Below are 24,555 nucleotides of genomic sequence, written 5' to 3'. Positions count from 1 at the left end.
TGAAAAGGGCACGGGTGATGGTAGCAAAGCCTGCAGCTGAAAGAGAAGGAGGCACTTCCATGCCAAGCATAGGCAATAAAATGCAGCGTTGGCTATGTTCCATTTAGAGACACATAGGAACAGATAAGGATCTGCCAAGACCTAGGTTACGGACCCCAGTATCAATAGCAGGCACGCCCCCACAGATCAAGGAGTATGGTATAATTCAAGTCAGTTCTTGCTGTTTCTCTCTACTGTTAAGTCTTCTCCAGGATGTACCCATCATCCAAGCTACAATCCAACTGAATTAGATCCGGGTAGATTACTGAATCTCAGCAGCAGTGCCAGCTGAGTAGGAAACAAAGCCACGTGTCATCAGCATGATGAAGGCATTGTCTCCCGTGCCCCTCTACAAACCAACAGGGTGGAACCTTGCAAGAGGCAGCCATAGTGGCAGATGGGCACCTGCCAAGAACAACCAGCAGATTCTTTCAGCTACCGCAACTGTTATATGGATACGTAATATGCCAGCTGTGTGTGTGATGTACCTCTCTAGTGGCCAGTGTATTACAGATCTAAAACTCACATACACACATACACGAAAAAGAAGAAGTACAACATAAGTAACTGTGAGTCAGGGTTGTCTAAACACCATGGTGCTCTGTTGACAAGGTAACCATGCGAATGAAGCCAAAGAACTATTTTTCCTTCATTTTCGTTAAAAAACAGAATCTTACAAAAAATAAACACACAGAAGGAAAGGAGGGGAGTTGTGTCTGATTTCAATAAAAACATGTTTTTCTTGTTAAAAATACTATTTTCTCCCCTCCCTCTGCATCATCATTTCTTCCCCACTCCTGCCTGCTCCCGCTTCTCTGGAATAGTGCTACATAAATCTGTGGCATGTAACTGTTGTTATTAACTGCTCGTATAGTGCCTAAAACGTGCTAGGTGCTTTACAGGTAAATATGAGGACAAGGGCTCTGCCCAGAGCATATATCAGTTCTGGTATTTAACTCTTTCAGAGAATTCTGTACTTGGATTGGTCCCCTGAAAGCATTTGTGGGAAACAAAAATTAAGAAAACTTGGTGATAGCCAAAGAATAAAACACAAAACAGAAAAGCTGAAGATATGGGCATTTGTGTGTCTTACAACCCTCCCTTGGATTCTGACCCCATTACAACCACTCAAGCTTCGTTCTCATGGGCCTTGTCTACATGGGTGCTCCTAGTGATACGGATACAGGTTGAACTTCCCCAGTGTTCGTATAAAGAGTGGGAGATATATAGCGAAAAACAAGTGTGGAGAAGATGATTGATGGCAAGAATTAGAAACCGGTGATGCATATGCATGGTCTTTGCTCACAAAGGGACATCAGTAGCTTTCCTGGGTATGTCTACACTATGAAATTAGGTCAATTTTTAGAAACTGATTTTATACAGTCGATTGCATATGTCCACACTAAGCACATTAAGTTGGTGGAGGAGGAATAGCTCAGTGCTTTGAGCATTGGCCTGCTAAACCCAGGGTTGTGAGTTCAATCCTTGAGGGGGCCATTTAGGGAGCTGGGGCAAAAACTGGGGGATTGGTCCTGCTTTGAGCAGGGGGTTGGACTAGATGACCTCCTGAGGTCCCTTCCAACCCTGATATTCTATGATTATCACTACAAAAGGTTTTCTTCCTCACCCCCCGCTCTCCTGCTGGTAATAGCTCATCTTAAGTGATCACTCTCTTTACAGTGTATATGATAACACCCATTTTTTCATGTTCTGTGTGTATATAAATCTCCTCACTGTATTTTCCACTGAATGCATCCAATGAAGTGAGCTGTAGCTCACGAAAGCTTATGCTCAAATAAACTGGTTAGTCTCTAAGGTGCCACAAGTACTCCTTTTCTATCAGCCAGTTGATACTGAGCCTCCTGTCTTCATGTGATCAAACTCCCTAGAACTGTCCCCTTCCGTCATGCATTTCCCAGCCTCCTGGGCTGGTATCTGTTAGGATTGTTCTGTCTGGTTCAGCGATCCAGCAGTACCCTTTTCAAACTTGCTCTTTTCCATCCACCAGAGAACAAGCCTGGAGAGGACTCTGCCTCTGGCTGCTGGGCTGTGGGAGGGAAAAGAAAAAAAGACATGGAAAGTCCTCATGTGAAATCTGGCCTTTGTAGAGTATCCCACAGTGTAGGATCATCCTCCCTACAAGGTACATTAAAGATTGTGCGGAAGGTGCAGAGGATCTTTGTTATGGATGTCTTCAGCCTCTTCTGTCTTGCCTCTCAGATCAATACTGTGATTATCATATGTGAATGTCTGTACTGCAGACATTTAACTCTTGTGTTTATCATGAAGCTGTAGTCTTCAAGGGTATGTCTACACTGCAATGAGACACTCGCGGTTGGCCCATGCCAGCCAACTCGGGCTTGTGGCTGTATAATTGCGGTGTAGACATTCTGGCTTGGGCTGCAGCCCGAGGTTTGGCACCCTCCCGCCTTGCAGAGTCCTAGAGCCTGCGCCCAAACGTCTACAGAATATCCTTACAGGTGCATGATATTAACACACTCTCTTTCCTAATCATTCACTACTTTTAGCATGGCCTTGGGAATGGCGCTCTACCTCCTGCATTACGCTCAGACAAAACAGAAGCAGATATCAATGCTAGTAGCACATCAGCCACCCCATTTTTTCCTCTCCCCAAGAAATGATCCACAGCCAGCAGAATTCACTTACTTTTATTAAGAAATACAGCTCCTGCGTACCTCTTAATAAAATAATTGAAGTCCTCCTAAAATATTTGGGAAGAACAAATGACTAGACACTATAGAAAATAGTCCTTCTATTTAATCAGAGAATTTTCAGCACGGGCTTTAATAAAACCGTATCCATATCATCCCAAAACATTTGACACTATTCCTTCTTCAGGAGGTAGTATTCATTCGTTAGTTATCTCGGAGTGAGATTAGGCAGACCTGGGTTTTATTCACTGCTCTGCTACTAACCTGCTAGGTGACCTTAGGCAAGTTATTCTGGCCTGATTCTTGACTGATGTCAATCAGTGTCACTCCAGCAAAGTCAAAGTCAATCTCTACCAGATGAGAATCTGTTCTTTAGCCTTCTGTACTAGCTAACAGAGCTAGCCATGGGGGTGGAGGAGGTGTTCTGTTATACCTATGAGTACAGGGCTGAGATAAAGTCTCTTGCTTTGGTTGTTTTGAACCCTTACGGTTCTTCACGGGCCATATATGGGGAAATTAGCAGTGGGATTCCCAGCAATGTGCATCATTCTGAAATGTACCTGCATGTTATTTTAACCTAGGGCTTTTGTTTCCAGTTTAATAGCTGTACAGCATATTGAAAACATTAGGCAGGACCTGTGGAAGAAAGTAAATGAGGAAGCTACTTATAAATCAATCATTCTCTCACAATTAGTCTTGTGTAGTCACAAAAATGGAAGCAGAGCTGGTAATTTTGGAAAGACTTTTTTGAGCTCTTCTCTGGAGAATTCCAGTGTTGTAATCACACTTTCTCCTGTACAATTAACACTCTACTGTGAAACTCCCCTACCCATGAGAACTAACTCAGAAGTGTTGTTACCCGGGGTTTTCTTTTGAACCCGAAACTATGGTAACTAGTCTTTATTTTCCAGGTGGTTTCAGGACATAAATCAGTGGGGACACACCTCCTCTGTTTAATAAATGATTGGTACACCCAAGAGTGCTTTCACTCAAAAACGCTTGTCTTTATTGAGTCTACAGCACTCATCTAAAACAACAGTCTAAAGTACCTCAGATATAGTTACCCAAAATCTGAGGTGTCAAGTGGTCAGCAGCAGGTTTCTAGTGGCCAGCCTTCCTCCTAGCTGCAGGGGAGTTGGTCAATCTCATAACTTGTTGAAATACCTCTTCAAACTTCTCCAAATTGCAGATTGTATTCTCGTCCATCCTCCCAATGGAGGGGAAGGGCTCAGTCAGGGACATGTGCATCCTGGAGATGCATGCAAGGCTGCACAGATGATGTCTGTGAGAGGGCTTCAGCCTTCTTGACTATGGGAGGCTGTACTGGGAAGGACTGATGGGAATAGACAGGGTCCAGCTGGCCAAGAAAGGGAAGAGTATCTTCATGCATCAGCAACTCACTAACCTAGTGAGGAGCACTTTAAAACTAGGTTCAAAAAGGGGGAATGTCACAAAAGCCCATGGGTGAGCATAAAACAGTGTGATCTTAACATACAGCAAGATGTTGGGAGGACATGGAAAATTACAATAAGGTCTTAGGAGCAACAAGAGGAAAACCAGTGGGGGAATCTGCTCAATATCTTAGCTGTCTATACACAAATGCAAGGAGCATGGGAGAAAATGGGAAGAACTGGAAGTATTAGTACACAAGTTAAAATAGGACTTAACTGGCAACACAAAGACCTGGTGGGATACATCTCCTGGCTGGAATATTGGTACAGAAGGGTATAGCTTTTTCAGGAAGAACAGACAGGGGAAAAACAGGGGAGGTGTTGCATTATACATTAACAACCTGTACACTTGTTCTGAGGTCCAGAAGTGGGTGAAAGGCAGACTAGTTGAAAGTCTCAGGGTAAAGATTAAAAGCAGGAAAAAAAATAGGAGCAACATCATGGAGTCTACTATACACCAGCAAATAGGGAAGAGGAGATGGATAAGGCATTTCTACAACAAACAAATATCCAAGACAGAACCTGGTAGTAATGGGGGATTTTAACTACCCAGACATCTGTTGGAAAAGTCATACAGCAAAACACATAATGTCTAATAAGTTCCTGGAATGTTTTGGGGACAACTTTTGTTGAAGTGGAAGAGAAACCAGGGGGCAGCCATTTTAGATTGATTCTGAGCAACAAGGAGGAACTGTTGCAAATCTGAAGAGGGAAGGCACTTTAGGTGAAAGTGAACATTAAATGATAGATTTCACAATTCTAGGGAAAGGAAGGAGAGCAGCAGAATAAGGAAAATGGGCTTCAAAAAGCAGACGTTAGCAAATTCAGAGGACTGGTAGATAATGTTCCATGGGAAGAAAAACCTAAGGGATAAAGGAGTTCAGGACAGCTGTTAGTTTCTCAAGGAGACCATATTAAAGTCACAACTTCAAACTATCCTGATGCAAAGGAAAGACAGGAAGAATATGATCAGGAGATGGAACAATTTCCATATGAAATAAATTAAAAAGACTGGGACTGTTCAGCTTAGAAGAGAGACGATTCAGGGGGAATATGAGAGAGGTCTATACAACCATGCCTGGTGTGGAGAAAGTGAATAAGGAGGTGTTATTTACCTTTCATATAACACAGGAACCAGGGGTCACCCAATGAAATTAATAGGCAACAGGTTTAAAAACATACATAACAAAGTACTTCTTCACAAAATGCACAGTCAACCTGTAGACCTCATCGCCAGGAGATATTTGGAAGGCCAAAAATATAATTGGGTTAAAAAAGAATTAGATAAGTTCTTCGAGGACAGGTCCATCAATGGCTATTAGCCAGGATGGTCAGGGGTGCAACTTCATGGTCTGGCTGTCCCTGTGCCTCTGACTGCCAGAAGCTTGGCTGGATGACAGGTGATGGATCACGTGATAATTGCCCTGTTCTCTTCATGCCCACTGGAGCATCTGGCACTAGCCATTGTTGGGCTAGACGGACCATTGGTCTTATCGAGTATGGCCATTCTTCTGTTCTTAATATTAATGGGACAATATGGGTCCATTAGGGGATCCCTGATGACCTGAAAAAAATCAAAAAAGGAATCCTACAAAAAAAAAAAAGGTGGAAACATGGAAAAATTACTAAGGAGAATTACAAAAGAATTGCACAAGCATGTAGGGACAAAAATCAGAAAGGCTAAGGCACAAAATGAGGTACACCTAGCAAAGGACATAAAAGGCAATAAGAAGAGTTTCTTTAATTACATTAGGAGCAAAAGAAAGGCAAAGAAAAGCATAGGTCCTCTACTTAGTGGGGAAGGAGAGCTGATAAATGAGTAACTGATGACATCAAGCAGGCTAAGGTGTTTAATGCCTATTTTGCTTTAGTCTTTACTAAAAAGGTTAATAGTGACCAGATGCTTAACATAATTAATGTTAACAAGGGGAAGAGGAACACAAGCCAGAATAGGAAAAGAACAGGTTAAAGAATATGTGGGTAAGTTAGATGTATTCAAGTCAGCAGGTCTGAAAAAATTCATAGTAAGATATTTAAGGAACTAACTGAAGCAATCTCAGAACCGTTAGTAATTATTTTCAAGAACTTAGAGGATGGGTGAGGTCCCAGAGGACTGGAGAAAGGCAAACATAATACCTATGTTTTAAAAGGGGAACGAAGACCACCTGGGGAATTACTGAAGTTAGGCTAGCTGCCATAGATCTGGAGAGATACTGGACCAGATTATTAACAATCAATTTATAAGCACCTAGAGGAAAATAGAGTAATAAGCAATAATCAAAGAGGATTTGTCAAAAACAAATACCAAATCAACCTAATTTCCTTCTTTGACAGGCTTACTGGAATAGTGGATGTGTGGGGAAGCAGTAGACATGATATCTTGATTCTAGTAAGGCTTCTGACACAGTCCCACATGACATTCTCATAAGAAAACTACAGAACTGTGGTCTAGATGGAATTACTGAAAGGTGGATGCATAACTGGTTGAAAGACTATACTCACAGAGTAGTTAACAATGGTTCACTGTCAAACTTGGAGGGCATATCCAGTGAAGTCCAGCAGGGGTCTGTCCCAGGTCCAGGACTATTCAATATTTTCATTAGTGACTTGGAGTGGAGAGTACGCTTACAAACTTTGCAGGTAGAATGTAGATGAGAGGAGTTGCAAGTACTTTGCAGGACAGGATTAGAATTCAAAATGATCGAGACAAATTAGAGAATTGATCTGAAGTCAACAAGATGAAAGTAGAGACAAATGTGAAGGAAGGAAAACTCAAATGAACAACTACAAAATGGGGAACAACTGGGAAGGTGGTAATATTGCTGAAAAGCATCTGGGGGTTATAATGGATTGTCTGTCAATATGTGCTGCAAACAAGGTTAATATCATTTTGGGATGTATTAACAGAAGTGTCAGATGCAAGGGGTAATTGTCCTGCTCTACTCAGCGCTGGTGAGGTCTCAGCTGGAGCACTGTTTCCAATTCTGGGTGCCACACTTTAGGAAAGGTGTGGACAAATTGGAAAGAGTCCAGAGGAGAGGCAAAAAATTTATCAAAGTTTTTAAAAAATTTGACCTATGAGGAAAGGTTAAAAAAATTGGGCATGATTTAGTCTTGAGAAAAGAAGACAGAGGAAGGACCTGATAATGGTTTTTGAATATGTTAACAGCTGTTATAAAGAAAAAGGTGATCAACTGTTCTCCATGTCCACTGAAGACAGGACATGAAATAACTTGCTTAATCTGCAACAAGGGGGATTTATGTCAGATATTAGAAAAACCTAACTATAAAGACAGGTCAGTAGTGAGACAGGTTACCTAGAGAGGTTGTGGAATCCCCATCACTGGACATTTTTAAGAACAGGTTGGACATACACCTGTCAAGGATGGTCTAGGTTTACTTGGTCCTGCCTTAGAGCAGGGGGCAAAACTTGATGACCTCTCAAAGTCCCTTGCAGCCCATCGTTTTATTATTCTGTGCTACCTTTCCACCTTCATATGACCAACAGCACTGTCACTAATTCACTCCAACTCATGGTAAGGCTTTTACTTCCATCTCCAGCAGATGTTCAAAAGCAATTTCAGCAAACCTGCGTAAAACATTAAATGACCCCATATGCTTTTATATTAACAGATCAGCATATCTGACTGCCCCACCTGCTATGCATTTGAGAAACCATTCTGCCTTGACACGTCTGAGCTCACTGTTAATTTTGCATTAGAGTGAGAGTTTGATGAAGCTGACGTATGTATTTCTTTATGGTATCATCTGTATTGGAGGAGTATTATATATATTTGATACTGCTGTACCATAATACACTGTATACAGAAAGGAGCAGAGAGACTGGAGTGCATTATGGTTTGTACGAGAGTGACTCAAACAGTTTACTATCAGAATTGATATGGCTGAAAGCCCATGACTTGTAAGGTAATTAACAGTTTGCATGGCAATAAGTTCTCACCACCCCCTGCAGTTGCATATGTGGCACTTCACTAAAAATGAGAAACAGGAGAGAATCCCTTAACACAAGTTTGTTCTGCAACTGTCAAGGCTCATTTCCATGTACTGCCTAAAATAAACCCCATGCACTGCCCTGACATGCACACACAATGTTCTTCTGAAAAGGCTCCCTATGAACTGGGGTGGGGGGGTCAAACAAAACAACCGGGGTGAAGGGAAGGTGCACTCAGAGGAACTGAAAGGCGCATCTTCTCCACACAGAAAGAAATGCCCATGTAAGGCTAGTTTTCTCTCTCTCTCTCCTTAATATTGAAGGATGTTCTGGGCCATCTTAAGGAAAAGAAACGAGTCTGTCTCTGAATGAATATTATTTTAAAAAGCAGACCTTTCAGTTATTTCAAATTCTGTTAACCTTTTTTTGGCTTGCCTATCAGAAAGGATTCTTTTCCTGGCCTTTAACGTGCTCTTGCATAATGGGAACTATTCAAATTTGTTTGAAGTTCTTATTTAAAAAATAGGTGCCGTGAGCAGAAATGAAAGGTGAAGGGACTGTTAAAAATAGACGGTCAAAGAGACAAACCATAAGAGAGATTCTCAATCTACAATTCTCTTGAAACAAAAATTCTTTCCTCTTTCCAACACTGCAACATTTACACATATCACCATCAATACCGCTCGCTTACTGTTTACCTTTTGGTCGCCTTCAACACTGAAAAAGACTTACATACAGCCTGATCCTGCAAATGAAATTATGAGAAACAGTGTGGTCATATGGTTAGCACAGTAGACTAGGATGTAGGAGATTTGGGATCTAGTCCTAGCTGTGCCACCAACCTGCTAAGTGACCTTGGGCAAGTCATTTCCTGCCTGTAAAATGGAAAGAATGATACTGACCTCCTTTGTAAAGCACTTTGAAATCTACTGCTGAAAGAGCTAGGTATTATTATGCACAACTTCACGCACGGAGGAATCAACTGCACTACGCTCATGCTTCAAGTGAAGCACATGATTTCTCAAGTTGGAGCCTAAGTTCTTATGGGCAAGAGCCATCATCTCTTGTATGTCTCAAGTATTATGCAGGATACTTGAGACATGCAAGAGATGATGGCTCTTGGAGGTAAATAATGGTCAACACATGGGGAAGCTTCAATTTCAGGTTCTCCTCCACTTGGCACAGCAGCTGGGTTTACAGCCCACCAAGGGAATATTTAAAGGCAACTAAATCCATTTCTTTGAATTATTTTTATAACCAGTGCACATGTGAAGACAGTTTTATTTAAACTGGGGATTGTAACACCCCACCACCACATCCACTAATATCACAGAATTTCCCACAATTCTCTGCTTCCTCACACAAAAGACCCAGGTGGGGAGGAAGGGTGTTACCTATGTGGCATGTTTTCCTTTCCCCTCACCTCCAAGCTTATGGACACAGTCCACCAGGAATCCCCAGTTCCATGCAGGGGACAGCATGAGGGGACCATTATGATCCCCCTCAAACTACCTGGCCATGGTACGGAACTGCTCCCCTGAAGGAGGGTCCCTGGGCTGTCCATAGGCGTGGGAGCACTTGCATGCCTGATAAAGAAGCAAAGGGCATCTATGTAGATGTCGTACCTCTAGTAGACCCCAGACGGACCTCAGGAGATCTCTGGGTAGAAACCCACACCCTCCTGACAGGAGAATTCAGTGGGAACCAGGCAACTTAAAACTCCCTGAGTTGCTATTCAGCTGCACAGGTTATTCCCACAGACAGGAGATGTCAGTCCTTAGCTTGGGGTCTAATAGTAGCTGGCAGCGCATGGCAGACAAACACATAATTAGCTTCCACCAACTACATTCCCAGTTGTCTTCAGCCCTAACTTAAGCTGATCTTACTCTAGTGAAAAGTTATTCGTTGTTATTTGCTATATTGCTTTTTTGTGTGGAGATGCATGAAAATTAGTGAAGGGCTCAAACAGATTGGGGATTTGGTCTCGATTAAGCACCCACAAACTTCAGATGTTTTTGAACCTCTTAAATCTATAAAGTCAGCTGGGGGAACAATCTCTGGTCTTCAGTCCTTCCTGCTTCTGGAAGCAGTACGAGACCAGTGAGCTGGATTCTCTCTTGCCCTTCATCTTATGTAGCCATTTACAGCAGCATAAAGTGGATGTATTTTCACTCTGGGCCAGAGTCCCCTTTCACTTATAATTATTTTACACCAGTGTAAGTCCATTATAGTGTGAGAAAAGGACTAGACTCTGCCACTCCGATGATTGGTGCACAAATTTTGCACTGGTGTAAATGACTACACAAACCGCCTCCGAGAACCTCTGCTTTTCTGCTTGCAGGCCAGGACAAAGTTCAGGGGTGTTGGAGAACAAAAAGTAATATAAATAAATCAAAACATGAGAATTTCTTTTAACCCAAAAGGTTCTGGTTTAAAATTTCAGGCAAGAGTTCCGGGGAGGGGGCGGGGGGGGGCGAGAGAAGGGAAGCAAAGGGGTGTTAATTGAAACATCCCTGATGAGAAGGCAGATGATTTTCTGAGTCCAGATGTCATCTTAATGGGATTCAAAAGTGCAGTAATTCACGTAGAGGTTATCTGGCCAACAGGATTTGCTGTCTGGTTAGGGTTAGGTGTTAAGTGTGGTCTTTCAGATAAAGGCTAGTGAATTATCCAGTAAACCACCTACATGTACTTTGCTTTTATTTGAAATCTGACTATGCAGTGGCACAGATGTATTCTTTGTGGCACAGTTATGTAAGCCAGTTTGGGGTACGTTTTGCTGGAAGCCAAAAGAAAGAAAGATGAAACTGGCCCTTGTGTGTAGTTTCAGCTAGCTAACTGCAAAATCCCCAGTCCAGTTGTCCTCGACATTAAATAATGCAAGGACAAGCTGTTCTAAAGCCGGGAAAGGATCTAATATTCTACCAATGATACTCAGCGATGGAACCTTAGCCCCTTTCATATCAGCAGGGAGTCTGTGCACTAACTTTAGACTGTGTCAAAACTTTTCAGTAGTTTTCCCCCCCACCAGTACTATAACCACTTCAGCTCTAGCATAGACCAGCCTTGACATTTTAACCACTGTGTTATCTAACCTTACTCAGAGCATGTCTAGAGGAAATGGTGGTTAAAATGCCAGCACCATCAAGGTTCTATCTACACTAGTACTCCACTCCTGCTAGCATTGGTGAAGCTCCAGCAGTGGGAAATTTCAGGGTAGAATTGTCAAAAGCACCTACCTCTTTTCCACAGAATTAAAACTTCCTATAGAGCAGGCCAATGCTTAGTGCTTTTGAAAATCCCCTGCTTAAAGTCTCCTCTAGATAAGGCAATAGACAAGGTCAACAATGAAAAACCGAACACTCGCTGAAGAAATATACAATCAAAGCACAACTGAACAGTGGTTGCCCACATTAACATAACATGAATTCAAGTCTGGTAATTCACAGCTCTACTCCAGCAAGTTGCAAATTCTCTCACAGGCCTTGGAAGGGAAGGGAATCGTTGTAAGGCAGCAGCCTGGTCAAGAGCTTATTACTATTTGTGTGAGAAAACCACCTCTTTGCAAAATTACCCAATGAAGCCGTACCAGAGTGGAAACAACCAGATGCCTCTATCAGACACTTTAATTCATGAACTCATTATGTTCTCACTTGAAAAAGGCAACAAAAAGCCCTCAGCATTAACTAGCTACACAAAGCAGGAATAGTCTCTCAAAAAGATCAGGCCAAATGATAAGGCTCTGTATTTGTGGACATTTAAAAAAAACAAAAAAACACCTAAGCATGGATGCAACCATCATTAAAATAAAACAGTTGGCAATCCAAACTAAATGTGTCCTGATGGAAAATGCTCACACTGTGCTCATCAGGAATCAGTCTAAAGCAGTGTTGCCAACTCTTGTGATTTTATCATGAGTCTCACTCTATGCAATGCTTTTCTTAAAGCCCCAGCTCCTGGAGGCATATAATTAGAGGACAATCTTTAAAAAAGGAAGCAAAGAGAACCAGGGAAATATAGACCAGTCAACCTACCCTCAATACCTTGAAAGATAGTGGAAGAAATTATTAAACCATCAATTTGTAAGCATGTAAAGGATAGTACAGTTATAAGGAATGGCCAACAAGGATTTGTCAAGAACAAATTATGCCAAACCAACCTAATTGCCTTCTTTGACAGGGTTCCTGGAATAGTTCCTGGAATAGGGCTGGGGGGGGTTGAAGCTGCAGACATGATATATCTTGATTTTAGCATGGCTTTTGACACAGTCCCACATGACAGTCTCATAAGAAAACTAGGGAAATTTGGTTTAGATCAAGTTACAGTAAGGTGGGTGCATAACTGGCTGAAAGACCATACTCACAGAGCAAACTGTCAAACTGAGAGGGCATACCTGGTGGGGTCACACAGGGATCTATCCTGGTCCAGTACTATAACATTTTCATTAATGATTTGGATAATGGAGTGGAGCATATGCTTCTAAAATTTGCAGGTAACATCAAGCTGGACGGGGTTGCAAACACTTTGGAGGGCAGGGTTAGAATTCAAAAGAACCTTGATAAATTGTAGAATTGCTCTGAAATTAACTAGATGAAATTCAGTAATGAAAAGTGTGAAATACTACACTTAAGAAGAAAAACCTCAAATGAACAGGCGAGGTGGCTAGTACTGCAGAAAAGGATTGAAGGTTATAGTGGATCACAAACTGAATGTCAGTCAACAATGTGATGCAGTTGCAGAATATTCTAGGATGTTTTAATAAGAGTGTCGTATTTAAGACAAGGGAGGTAATTGTCCCACTTTACTCGGCACTGGTGAGGCCTCAGCAGGAGTACGGTGTCCAGTTTTGGGCCCCCCTCTTTAGAAAAGTTATTAACAAATTAGAAAGATTCCAGAAGAGAGCAACAAAAATGACAAAAGGTTTAGAAAACCTGACCTATGATGACAAGTTAAAAAAAAAGGGCATGTTTAGTCCTGAGAAAAGAAGACCAGCGGGACGGGGACCTGATAAGTCTCCAAATACGGTAAGGGTTACTATAAAGAGGATGGTGATCAATTGTTCTCCATGACCACTGAAAGTAGGACAAGAAGTAATCGGATTAATCCACAGCAAGGGAGATTTAGGTTAGATATTTGGAAAAACTTTCTAACTATAAGGACAGTTCAGCACTGGAACAGGCTTCCAAGGGTAGTTCTGGAATCCCCATCATTGAAGGTTTTTAATAACAGGTTAGGGCAGTGGTTTTCAACCAGGGGTACACGTACCCCTGGGGGTATGCAGAGGTCTTCCAGGAGGTACATCACCTTATCTAGATAGTTGCCTAGTTTTACAACAGGCTACAGAAAATGCACTAGCAAAGTCAGTACAAACTAAAATTTCATACAGACAATGACTTGTTTAAACCGTTCTATATTCTGTACACTGAAATGTAAGTACAATATTTATATTCCAATAGATTTACTTCATAACTATACAGTAAAAATGAGAAAGGAAGCCATTTTTCAGTAACACTGACACTTCCTGTATTTTTATGTCTGATTTTGTAAGCAAGTAATTTTTTAAGTGAGGTGAAACTTGGGGTAACACAACACAAATCAGATTCCTGAAAGGGGTACAGTAGTCTGGAAAGGTTGAGAGACACTGGGTTAGACAAACACCTGTCAGGGATGGTCCAGTTATATTTGGCCTGACTCCACACAAGGGGCTAGACTAGCTGATATCTCGTGGTCCCTCCCAGCCCAACTTTTCTATGATTCTATAATCTTGCTTATCACATAAAATAAAAAGTACATTTCAAAGCCTCACAGGTACACAGAGAAGCTTGAAAGTATCCCTCAAGAGAAACCAAAAAGCTCAGAAACCAGAAGGCAAATATAAAGAACTCCAAGTTTATTGTTTTCTTAAAAATCTCATGATTTTGGGGGACATGGCTCAGGGTTTTTGACAGGTATCTACGCAACACAATCCAGTTCAAGTGACAGTTCACTGAAAGATTTTATTTTTCCTTTAAACAATTTTTCCTGCTACAAAACGTGTATCAGCTCCCAATTTAGAGAGCTGAAGACAGATGAAACAGAGCAAACAAAGTGGTCTGGGGCAGATGACTGCCTTAAAAACATGAAACCACTAAAAGAAGTCAATAATGGTGGAAAGGAGGTGTCACAGCTATACTACCTGTCCCCATCCTGGTCTCTCTGAGAGCACACCCTCAGGTGTCAGGCCCCTCACCTTCACCCTCTTCTGGAGTGGCATTCTGTGGTTCTCTCACTCTTAGGTCAGACCATGGCTTACAGCTTCCTGTGTATCAACTGTGTTTACCCAGCAGATTCCACTGGGTGTGGCACCTGCAGTTCTTCCCTTCAGGAGCCTGTGAGAAGTGGTGAACAGAGAGACCAGGTGGCCTTCTTAACATCAAAGTGCTGTTTAATTTTACCAATAGGAACAAAGTATTTAAACCTACACTCTACACAGGTCTATCTTACCTAGAGCCGTACCACCACTCCGTGATGGAGGCCTAGGCAGGCCGAGCTTCCTCAAACAACTCAGCAGGTGCCAGTGTCAGGCTGGTTTCTGTGATATCAGCACCCTGATAACTTCTCCAATCTTCAAAGAGTCCCTTAAAATCCAGCCACAGTCCCTCATTTCTTCTCAATTCCTGAGATTTTGCCCTTCTTGACCAAACCAGGCCAGTAAGACGACTGCACCCAGGAGGTAGTTTTCACAGCTAATCGTTGTCTCTTAACAACCTGTAAGTGTTTACTGAGGAGTGGCATATCTTGAGCCATTGTTTCCTCCCGGCCTGCTTTTCCTTACAGCCCACTATTAAACTAACCTAATATATTTAGACAATGAACATCCCAATAACCAGATCATCCTCCAGGCTCCATACAGTACTACAACGCAACTCCATGTTCATCACATAAAGAAAGAAAGTAATTCAGATGGTGAGAAGTGGCTGAGTTTCACTTAGCAGGAATTTCTGGAACAATCTGATATATTTCACTATTCAGAGACAACTTAGCCATGATGGAACAAGAGAAATTTTCACCTGTACCATCTCTTCCCACCCCCACATTCCCCATGAAGCCATCCCACTGCTACATAAGGAGACTTTATAACCAGGATTCTCAAAAGAAACTCATGCTTTTGGTGGTTCTGTTTTTTAAAGGGAGGCCTTGACCTTCAGGAAATGCTGAGCACTTGCCTTTTGGAAATCAGACCCCTTTAAACTATTTTAATTAGTGCTTGTAACTGGGTACACTTACCACTATGCACCCCCTCGGGGCCATGCATGGCACAGCAGCTCCTTGCTGGATTAGCATCCCCTGTCAAAGGTCACTCCAGCAGTTTTTTTGCCTGGTAACTTGTCCAGTGACTCAGCCCTTCAGCTAGGGCAATTTTTAGTCCATTCCAACAGGGAACACAGCAGTCCACACTGGAAATCCCCAAAAATATCTTACGCAAAAACAGAACCATCTTCCCCTCTCAGACTCTTTTTCAGCCTCTTCCCTGTTTGATCAGGGGCTCTCCCAGGCTTCCCTCCCTGGAGAACTTTTCCCCTGCTGACTCAGGGCTCTGCAGGAGCCTGCTTGCTCACCACACACTCTATTTCTACAGTAGCAGTTTCCTGGGCTTTCCCCCTTTCACTGACAATTCCTTCCTGAGGTTCCTACTTAGGCCTGGCTCCTTCTACACAGGAATCATCCGATTGCTGTCAGGTAGGGGCCATTTTTGTAATCAGGCAAGCTGAGCCCCAGGCTCTCCAGTCCACGAGGCAAACCCACCCTGTTACAGTGCCCAAAAATGGGGGTGCTCCAAATCGCCGGTCATTTTTCAAACTTCTCCCTTCTACAATGAGCTGTTTTTCAGAAGACAAAAGGAGCAGTGTAAAGGAAACAGATCACCCCAAGAGCTGTGTTTCAAATCCAGGCAAGGACAGTAGTGACTGAAAATCCTTACTATCATATCAGGGAGACACGGGGGGTGAGGTAATACCTTTTATTGGACCAACTAGTGGTGGTGAAAGAGTCAAGCTTTAAGCTACACCGAGCTCTTCTCCAGGTCCAGAACTTGGTCCCACAAAAGATATCACCTCACCCACCTTGTCTCTCTAATATCCCGGGACCAACATGGCTACAACAACAACAACTGCAAACTGACTGTTTGTGGGTCATGCAAAATTTGTTGGGGGGACTCAGTTCAGATCCTACTGGGGAAACATCCATTTCACAAAAACCACCCTCAAAAGCGGGACAAATTGGCACGTTTGTTGGCAAAGGCACCAGGGAGCAAAGAGGCCTGGAGATTCAGCCACTCGCTCTTTAAGGCCCTTATTCAGGACGGGACTTAAGGACATCCCTAACTTTAAAGACATGCTTCAATTCCATCAAAGTCACTTAGAGAGACTTGGGACAGACAGGGACACAACAATATGTTGTTATTCATCAAAGTCAATGGAACTTAAGCACATAATTATGTGCATTGCTAAAGGGGGCCTAAAGTCATGGTGAAGGCATGGTGGCAAAGCAGAGCAGTTGGTGAGCACTGCTTCTGCCTATGCTGTCCTATGGCTAACCAGAGGACTTCGTTCTCCAGGGCTGTGAGCCCAGAACCTTGCACAAGCACTAAATAAACGAACAAGTAATTTCTCACAAGGCTTAACAAGCTCCCTGCAGAAAAGGTCACATATCAGGCTCTGACCTGATGCCCGCCCTGGTTTCTGACAATATATTCCCATACCCTGGAGTCCACTGACTACAGTAACACTTCAGGGTTAGGGTCAGAGTCATGTGCAACTGCAGTTTCATTCCAGAGGTGTGGAGGACAGATGCTGTTTGGTTTCATTGTATGTTCCTTTAAGTTTGCTTTGAGTTTCTCGGTTTGAATTAACCCAAACGTTCAGCTGACACGTTAGAGTTCTGCCTAATTTCAGGCTAAGAAATGAGGGCCTAACTCCCAGTATTGTAAAGGCCCATTTATGCTACTCCAGCAACAATAAAGGGGCCTTAAAGGAAGAGGAAGACTGGAGCCTCCCCAGCCAGCAGAGAGCTGACATAAAGAAAGACACAGCCCTTGCTCCCTACTGCCCACCCAATTGTGGGGGAGGGATCAGAGACATGTCAGGGACGTGCACTTGGCTACAGCTATTCTCTGCTTCCTATGTCCCATAGTGGGCCATGGACAGAGGTGATGAATGTGGGTGACATGCGGGGTCACATGCCTCCCCCTAGATTTACTGCTTGGCTTGTACTGAGCATGCTCACACAGACTGAGCATGCTCAGTAACACTGCTGAAGCCAGCTGCCCTCACTCTGACCCCCCCACCCCACCACCACCACCACCTCCACCACTACCAGCAGGCACGGGTTGTCTCTGGCCATGGAAACAGAGTGTAATTTAGATCAGCCCTGAAGTTGTTCTAACTTACACCCTGGGCCTGGTAGACCCTTGCATGGGCCCAGAATAAAGGGATTGCAAATGGTATACAGTAATTTGGCCACCTTTCTCCTCCAACCCTACCCAAGTGCAGAAACCGAGTAACCAAGCATCAGATTGTAAGTCACGTACACAGTAAGCTCTCTGAGACAGGGACTTTGTGTTTGCACACTGCCCAGTACAATGGGGCCTCACTCTTGGCTGGCTCTTATATACAATCATAATAAACATGATTAATCATAATTAATAATAAATAATCAGGCTCAGAGCCCTCCACTGGCCCACGATGGTCAAAAAGGCAATGGAACTCAACTATCCTTTCTGTAAAAGTAGCCTGAATTTTGGATTCATAACAAGGCACGAAACCTGACAAAGCTTGCCAGCTTGGCCTTGACTCAGAGTTTGTTTTGAACTCTCAACATGGCTCAAGTTAGAGCAAAACTCCCAAGAGGCCCTGTCCTGCAGCCCTTAATCATGTGAGTGGCTCCGTTTGCTTCAATGAGCCTGCTCACATGAGTAAGGGCTGCAGAACTGGGCCCAGCATTTCCTCACCACTGTTCTAAAACCACAGGCAATTAAAACAATCCTGGGAGTTGAGTTTTCCCCCTTTTCTCCTGTACGTGAGGCCAGTACCCAGCAGTCAGGACTCAGAAACCTGCCCCAAAACACTGGCATCATCACAATCGGAAAGAGGGTGTCACACTTCTCGCCTCTCCTGTAACACATGCTTAAGAGTCAGGCTGATGAGCAAGGGGAAAAAATCCCAAGTGCAGGATTTTGGAACCTGTGATTTGCCTCCCTCTCCAGGGGAGTCTTAGAAACAATAAATATTGCTACAGGTAATGAGACACTTCTAAAATTCTCCCTAACCTCCATTCCACTGCACAGTGCAGAGCAGATCCTGGGTGCACTCAGTTACACTCCAACACCACAGACGTGGGTCTGATCTCCATTACACCGGTGTGACTCCACTGACTCCTGATTTAATACCGGCCTGAGTGGGGAGCCTGAGTGGGGAGCCAGGCACCCCAGCTACACATTTATTTCTGGGCACAGAAAATGCATGTTGCGACTTTGGATTCCCATCCATTTGCACGGATGCATTTTGGAAGTTCCACGCAACTGCCTAGGGGAGAATATGATGCATGGGAACACACTTTATACAATACTTGTAAGCCCTAGTAAGAAAATAAAGCCACAAGTGATGGGTTCACCTTTTTTAATTCATACATTGTGGGTCTTGCCATCATACATCAATAATACCTAACTTTTATATAATATTTTTCATCAGTTGATCTCAAAGTACTTTACAAAGGAGGTCAGTATCATTTCCCCATTTTACAGATGGGGAAACTGAGACACAGAGAGGGAACGTGACATGCCCAAGGTCACCTTGCAGATGAGTGGCAACACCAGGAATAGAATTCAGGTCCCCTGAGTCCCAGTTCAGTCCTCTAGCCAATAGGCCACACACAGTAAAGATAGTTACCCTTGGTTACCGGTCTTCCCAAATCCTTTCCTAGGGACAGCTTGCAATCCTCAGCTATTCACTAGCCTATTTTCCTAAGACTCTTCTAGGTAGACAGAAATACTTCTATGCAAACACACAGAGAGAAACCAGACTCAGTCCAAACCTTAGAAACGAACAGTGAATATTTACATTTGTAGTGGGGAAGTGTGAGGGACATAGACCCATTTCACATTTTATTGGGCTTCGGGGATGTTGTAAAAATCTTGTACTGTCAGGCTGATCTACATAGCCCTGTGAGCTTTCTGTCAGTTCTGCCAGCTCTCCCTGGCAAAGAGTCCCACAGTGATGTCTCAGGCTACAGGCTGCTGAAGTCTCGGGGGAAAGGTGGGTGAAAAGAACAGCTAGGAAAACTGAGAAAAGCGGAAGAGATCAAAGGAGAAAATGTAAAGCAAGGGGAAAACTGAACATGTATTAAATAGGTCTTAGATGATTCAAACACTGTGTTATTTTAGTATTGTCATACTTGGATCTAAAAGGCATTATGAGAACTGAAACTGCTTCCACGTTTCCATTTCAACCCCAGGTCAGCTGGGTACTTAAGCGGTTGCGTAACTTTAAGCACATGAATAATCCCAGTGAAGTCATTCAGACTAATGTGTTTAAAATCAGACACACCTGCTCAAAGACTTCACTGAGCTAGGGCCTCTGTCCTTATTTTAAAATCTTACATTAACTTTATATTAAAACAGACACTATAAACACCATAGAGCTAGGCTGAAATCATCTTACTCACACTGAGTAGGCCCATTGCTTGTGTCTGGTCCCATTTTCCAAATAATTGAACAACTTTTGCACAGATTAAAAAATCATTAAAACATAACATGTAAAAATTCCACCACATACAACCAAGCTAAAACATACAGACTATTATCAGTCGGTGGAATTTTCAACAGTAGCTAAGTGAATTGGGGCATAAGTCCCATTGGAAAGTCAATGGGATTTGTGTTCCTCAGTCACCTGAGAGCTTTTGAAAATCCCACCTATTGTGACCTGAATGCACAAGGTACCTGCCCCCAGCTCCATCTTCCCACCTTGCTGATGGATATACGGTGATACATGTGTGACATTCAGTGATATTTCTCATCTCTCGGATCAGTTTTCAAGTAACACTGACTAAAGATGCAGCTAGACACTCACCAGAACTGAATGAAGACAAAAACAGGGTCAGCGGTGACAACATTTATTAGTAGCCGGTGCAGAACATTCTGAACAATTTAAACAAAATATGGTCATACTTCTCTCTTATCTCAGTACAGATCTCTACGGCATGTTCTGCCTTTGTTCCACATATGGAGTTCCCTTTGACAACAGTGGGAAAACAGTGCATTCAACGAGTGCAAAATATGCAACAGAAATCCACACTACAGATCAGAGAGAATTTTGCCCTACATTTGCACTTTAAAATGGACTTGGTATTCCCCTTTTCCACATGATCTAATAACTGCTGTGTAGTAATGCTGTGCAATATTAAGCAGCTGCTCTGTTCCATCTCAGAGGTGGCTGCATTTCAGTGGTGTTAGGTTATACAGTTGGTATATAGAGAGCGTGAAATCCTGGTTACTTTGAAGTCAATGGCAAAGCTCTCAAAGCAAAGGAGAACTCTGGGATTTTTCTGTAAGAAAGTCATTTATAAAAGTGAAAGATATCTGCATTGAAGATGTTTTCTGTCTTTTCTGATCCTATATTGAGCTCTCAAGGTAGAAAGAGCAAACAACAAGTTTAAGAAGAAATAGCACTAATTAAAAAACGATAAGAGCAAACAAACATCTAAATAGTTTAGGGGCATTAAGTCTAAAATTACAACAATCCTTCAAAACATGGCTGTACACATAATAAATAAAGTACTGCATTCAACCATTATTTAGGGTGTTTACTACCTTTCCTAAATACCACAAACTACCTAGTTCTTTACTTTATACAGTTAAACACTAGGAACATTAATGTTTCCATAGGACTAAATTTAAGCCATTGTACTGCACTTAAAGAAAAATAGCCTTGCACAGTTTTTGCTTACACAGACATATTTTAAATGTAAATATTAATCACGTGTTATAGCTTGATAAAAATATTGTGCGGTATTTTCACACTTCAGTCATTTTATAGCTTGTTGAAAAAATGAACCAGGAGATGGTCAATGAACAGCTGAAATCGAACGTCACTCCTCCAGAAATCATTTCAATACAAAATGGCACACTGAGCTGCTTCAAGTTTCCAACAAATCTTCTGGCATATGATCATAATTGCCCCAGCTTTCCCGAAGGCTTCAAAAGCCACTCACTGCAGTGTCACCTATTTCACTCTCCAAAAGCCAAATATTTCATTATATCCCATCCATTATCTCCCATTTCATTATCTCCCTTGAAAAAAGTATACAGTGTTACTCTATAACTCACTGAACATGACTGCATGAACTGCAATTGTAATAGACAACATATGAATTGACATGGAATTTCTTTTATCTAAAGGTGAGTAAACAGACTCTCACCTCATTAAGACCAACTGCACAGAGAGGATTAAATAAGTCTAACTGAATACCTTTTCAGCTAGAATTATACAGCTGTAGCTCAACTGAACACAATTATATCCGCAACTCATGCAAATGCATTTAGAAAGTTTCTCTCCTGTCACATCAGTGCAAACATGTAACATTCACAACGTCCCCATGTGGCAATCAATGTTGACAAATGAACCCATGGAACTAATAAAACATATGGAGAAGATCACATTTTAAAATAAACTAATAGAGAAGTCAGCTTGACAACTGAATACTTTACATTGCACCGTCACCTTATCATTAAAGCAAAGACTGTTCAAATCAAACGAAGCTCACCAAAAGCAAAAAGTATGAACATTCATTTTAAATGACAATCTAACAACATTTTAGATTTGTCTCTTAATAGGTATTTTTAAAGCACCTTAAACGTGATGTATGCAATTCTAACCTTATGTTGTACTAGAGAGGATGTTATTTTTAAAGAGCACTAATTTTCTTCTTAATGTAGTCAATATGTATTCACCAATTATGGAATTTAAAAGACTAAGTGGTAGAGTGCTTGAATGCACAGTTCTTCTGGAGACCTGGGTTTTAGCCTGCTTAGATCACAAGCGAAATGAGTACAGTGATCTCAGTCCAGGTAGTTTCCTCTGCACATTTGACTACCCCATTTTTCCATGACTGGTTATGTCATCTCAGGAAAAGCCCAGGACTGGGAAGCTGAGGAGTGGGATTGTGTTGGTGCTCAGATCTGAGGCTGTGGAAATTGAACAGGCACTGAGCTTAAAGTGGACTGTCAATCTCACTGAGGACTGGAGAAATTCAAAAACAGGTTTGAAAAAGGCACATACAAAGCAAAATGTTAAGATTCCCACAGCACCATAAGCACAAGTGATGGGATCTCACCAATACTAATCAAAACTGGAGGAACTGAAAGCAATGTCCAAGGAGCCATGCCAAAAAGTCGCCTTACATTAGCTATTGTTACATTCACAGCAAGTGAGGAGTGTTAATGCATAGAGCACAAGGTGAAGTTATAGTCTATGTGGAGGAATGTGAAGGATATTATCCATCTTTTCACTACGCTATAGGAAACCCAGGTGGTTACGTGCACAGCTACAGAGGTGGAGGTAAGTGCAGGAGACAGACTGTTACATATAAACATATTTATGGAGTGAGACCAGCCACTACAACTTTTCCTCACTTTCTTTCAGAGGTCTCGTGATAGAGGTCACTTTAGCAGCACACCTGCCAGTAAATGACCTTGATTAGTGAATCTCTTTCGATATTAGGTACAACTCAAGCTGCAGGAGCTGGTCTCTAATCTCTTGGACTCCAGGAGGTGACAGTGGCTTCTTGGAGATCACCAAGAGCCCGAGCAGTGCGGATTGCACAGCTATAGATCTAACACACATCCAGGCACACCAAAGCAAGCGAAAATGGGTTGGACTGAATAATTGAACAGCCACGGATTATGAACCTTCTCTTGGGATACCTGCCATTGAAATAACACACCCGGAGAGCCCCCCCTCGCCCCCAGGGAAGTAGAAACCCTAGAATAAACTCCATTCCCTGCCCCAGTAACCCCCCCCCCCCCCGAGACACGATCGACGGCCGTGCCAGGGGCTGGGGACTCACCGGATTGCCCAGCCCAGCTGGAGAGGGAAGCCAGGAGCAGCGTGAGCGAGCCCACGAGGCAGAGCTGAGCCAGCAGCAGCTCCCTTCGTCTCCGGCGAGCCTGGCTCCGGTGCCGGCTCCCGGGCGGCAGCGGCAGCATCTCCGGCCGGGAGAACCGAGCCGCCGCCGCCGGGGCTGGCTGCCGCCGCTTCCCCTTCCCCGCCACCGCCTCCATGGGCTCCCCCGGCGGCTGGCGAGGCGGCCCAGGCGCAAGGAGAGGACGGGGGGCTGCGGGCTGGGGCTGGGGGGCGCGGAGCTCCAAGGAGGAGGCGGGGGGGTGGGGACCCCGGTCCGTGCAGCGCAGGGGGCTGCCTGGCCCCTACTCCATGGCGCGCCGGGCTGGAGGGGCAGCGGCCCGGGGAGCGGCGGCGGCAGCGGGCTGTGCCATGGATGGGGAGCCGATGGCAGCGGCAGCCGGAGTCGAGCCCCCAGCCCGTGTGCAGCCGCCCGCTCAGCCAGCCCCGGCGAGGGGCGGAGGAGGGAGACACACGCGGCGCGGGCAGGGGAGGGGGAGGCGGACGGGAGCCACCCGACGCTTTCCGATCCGCCCCGAGTGCCTTCGCCGCGCCCCCCGCCCCAGCGCGGGGCTCCGCGGGGAGCAGCCTCGGGCCGCCCGGCCCTGCCCCCGGGGGCGCCCCTCCTGGCTGGGCCCCGGCCACTGGGGTGGAGGAGTGGGGGGGGTCCCCCTACACCACCCCCGCCCCGCACAGCCAGGCGTGGGCTGCTCCGCGCACCCCGAAAAAAAAGGGTCCCAATTTTTCACACTTGCTCGCTGGTCACCTAGGGCGGCCTGTTCCCATGCAAGCCCAGCTCTACCCGGTGAAATGGGGCCGGTGGGCTGGTCCAAGCCAATCAGAAGCGATGAGACCCCCCCCCCCCTCCAGCTGCAGTCAGTCCTGGAGTCAGGTACTCGGCCCCTCTAAGTGTCTCCACTCCCCTGTCCACCCAGGTCCCAGGACCCCGGGCTGCGTTTCCAAGCCTATGCTTAAGCGTCCACAGTGCATGGGAAACCTGGGCTTATAATTGGTGGACCTGGCTCTCACACAGGTGCTAATACATCCATACTATGCTACACTGACCTTGAGACTCAGGTCCCTGGCCTGAACTGTGTCCACATTGCAAAATGACAGGACTTGGACCCACATCCCAGCTGAACTCAGGCTCTGACCAACCCCCCCTCACAAGGTCCTAGGAGCTGGGTCCTTTGTGCTTGCTGACCGGAGTGAGACTGATTTGTGTGTGGACAGAGAGGGGGCTTGGGTTCAAACCGGAGATGGAGCCTGGCCGGATTTAGGGTGCAGTG

The 24,555-nt window shown here is 44.0% G+C and overlaps 1 protein-coding gene across 2 annotated transcripts in view; it reads right to left on the bottom strand.

Annotated features, from left to right (window-relative positions):
* Window positions 1-23,428, bottom strand: part of SLC24A3 (solute carrier family 24 member 3) — a 331,008-nt gene extending 307,580 nt beyond the window's left edge. For both annotated transcript variants that reach the window (XM_074949728.1, XM_074949730.1), the window contains exon 1: window positions 23,214-23,428. In XM_074949728.1, the coding sequence (XP_074805829.1) occupies window positions 23,214-23,427 (214 nt within the window). In that variant the 5' untranslated portion in view covers window position 23,428. The remainder of the gene's footprint in view (window positions 1-23,213) is intronic.
* Between the last annotated feature and the right edge of the window lie 1,127 nt (window positions 23,429-24,555).

This window comes from Natator depressus, chromosome 3, assembly GCF_965152275.1.
Source record: "Natator depressus isolate rNatDep1 chromosome 3, rNatDep2.hap1, whole genome shotgun sequence".
NCBI classification, from domain to species: Eukaryota; Metazoa; Chordata; order Testudines; family Cheloniidae; genus Natator; species Natator depressus.
Note: the sequence above shows the minus strand (reverse complement) of the source record. Positions and strands in the feature narration are given on the sequence as shown.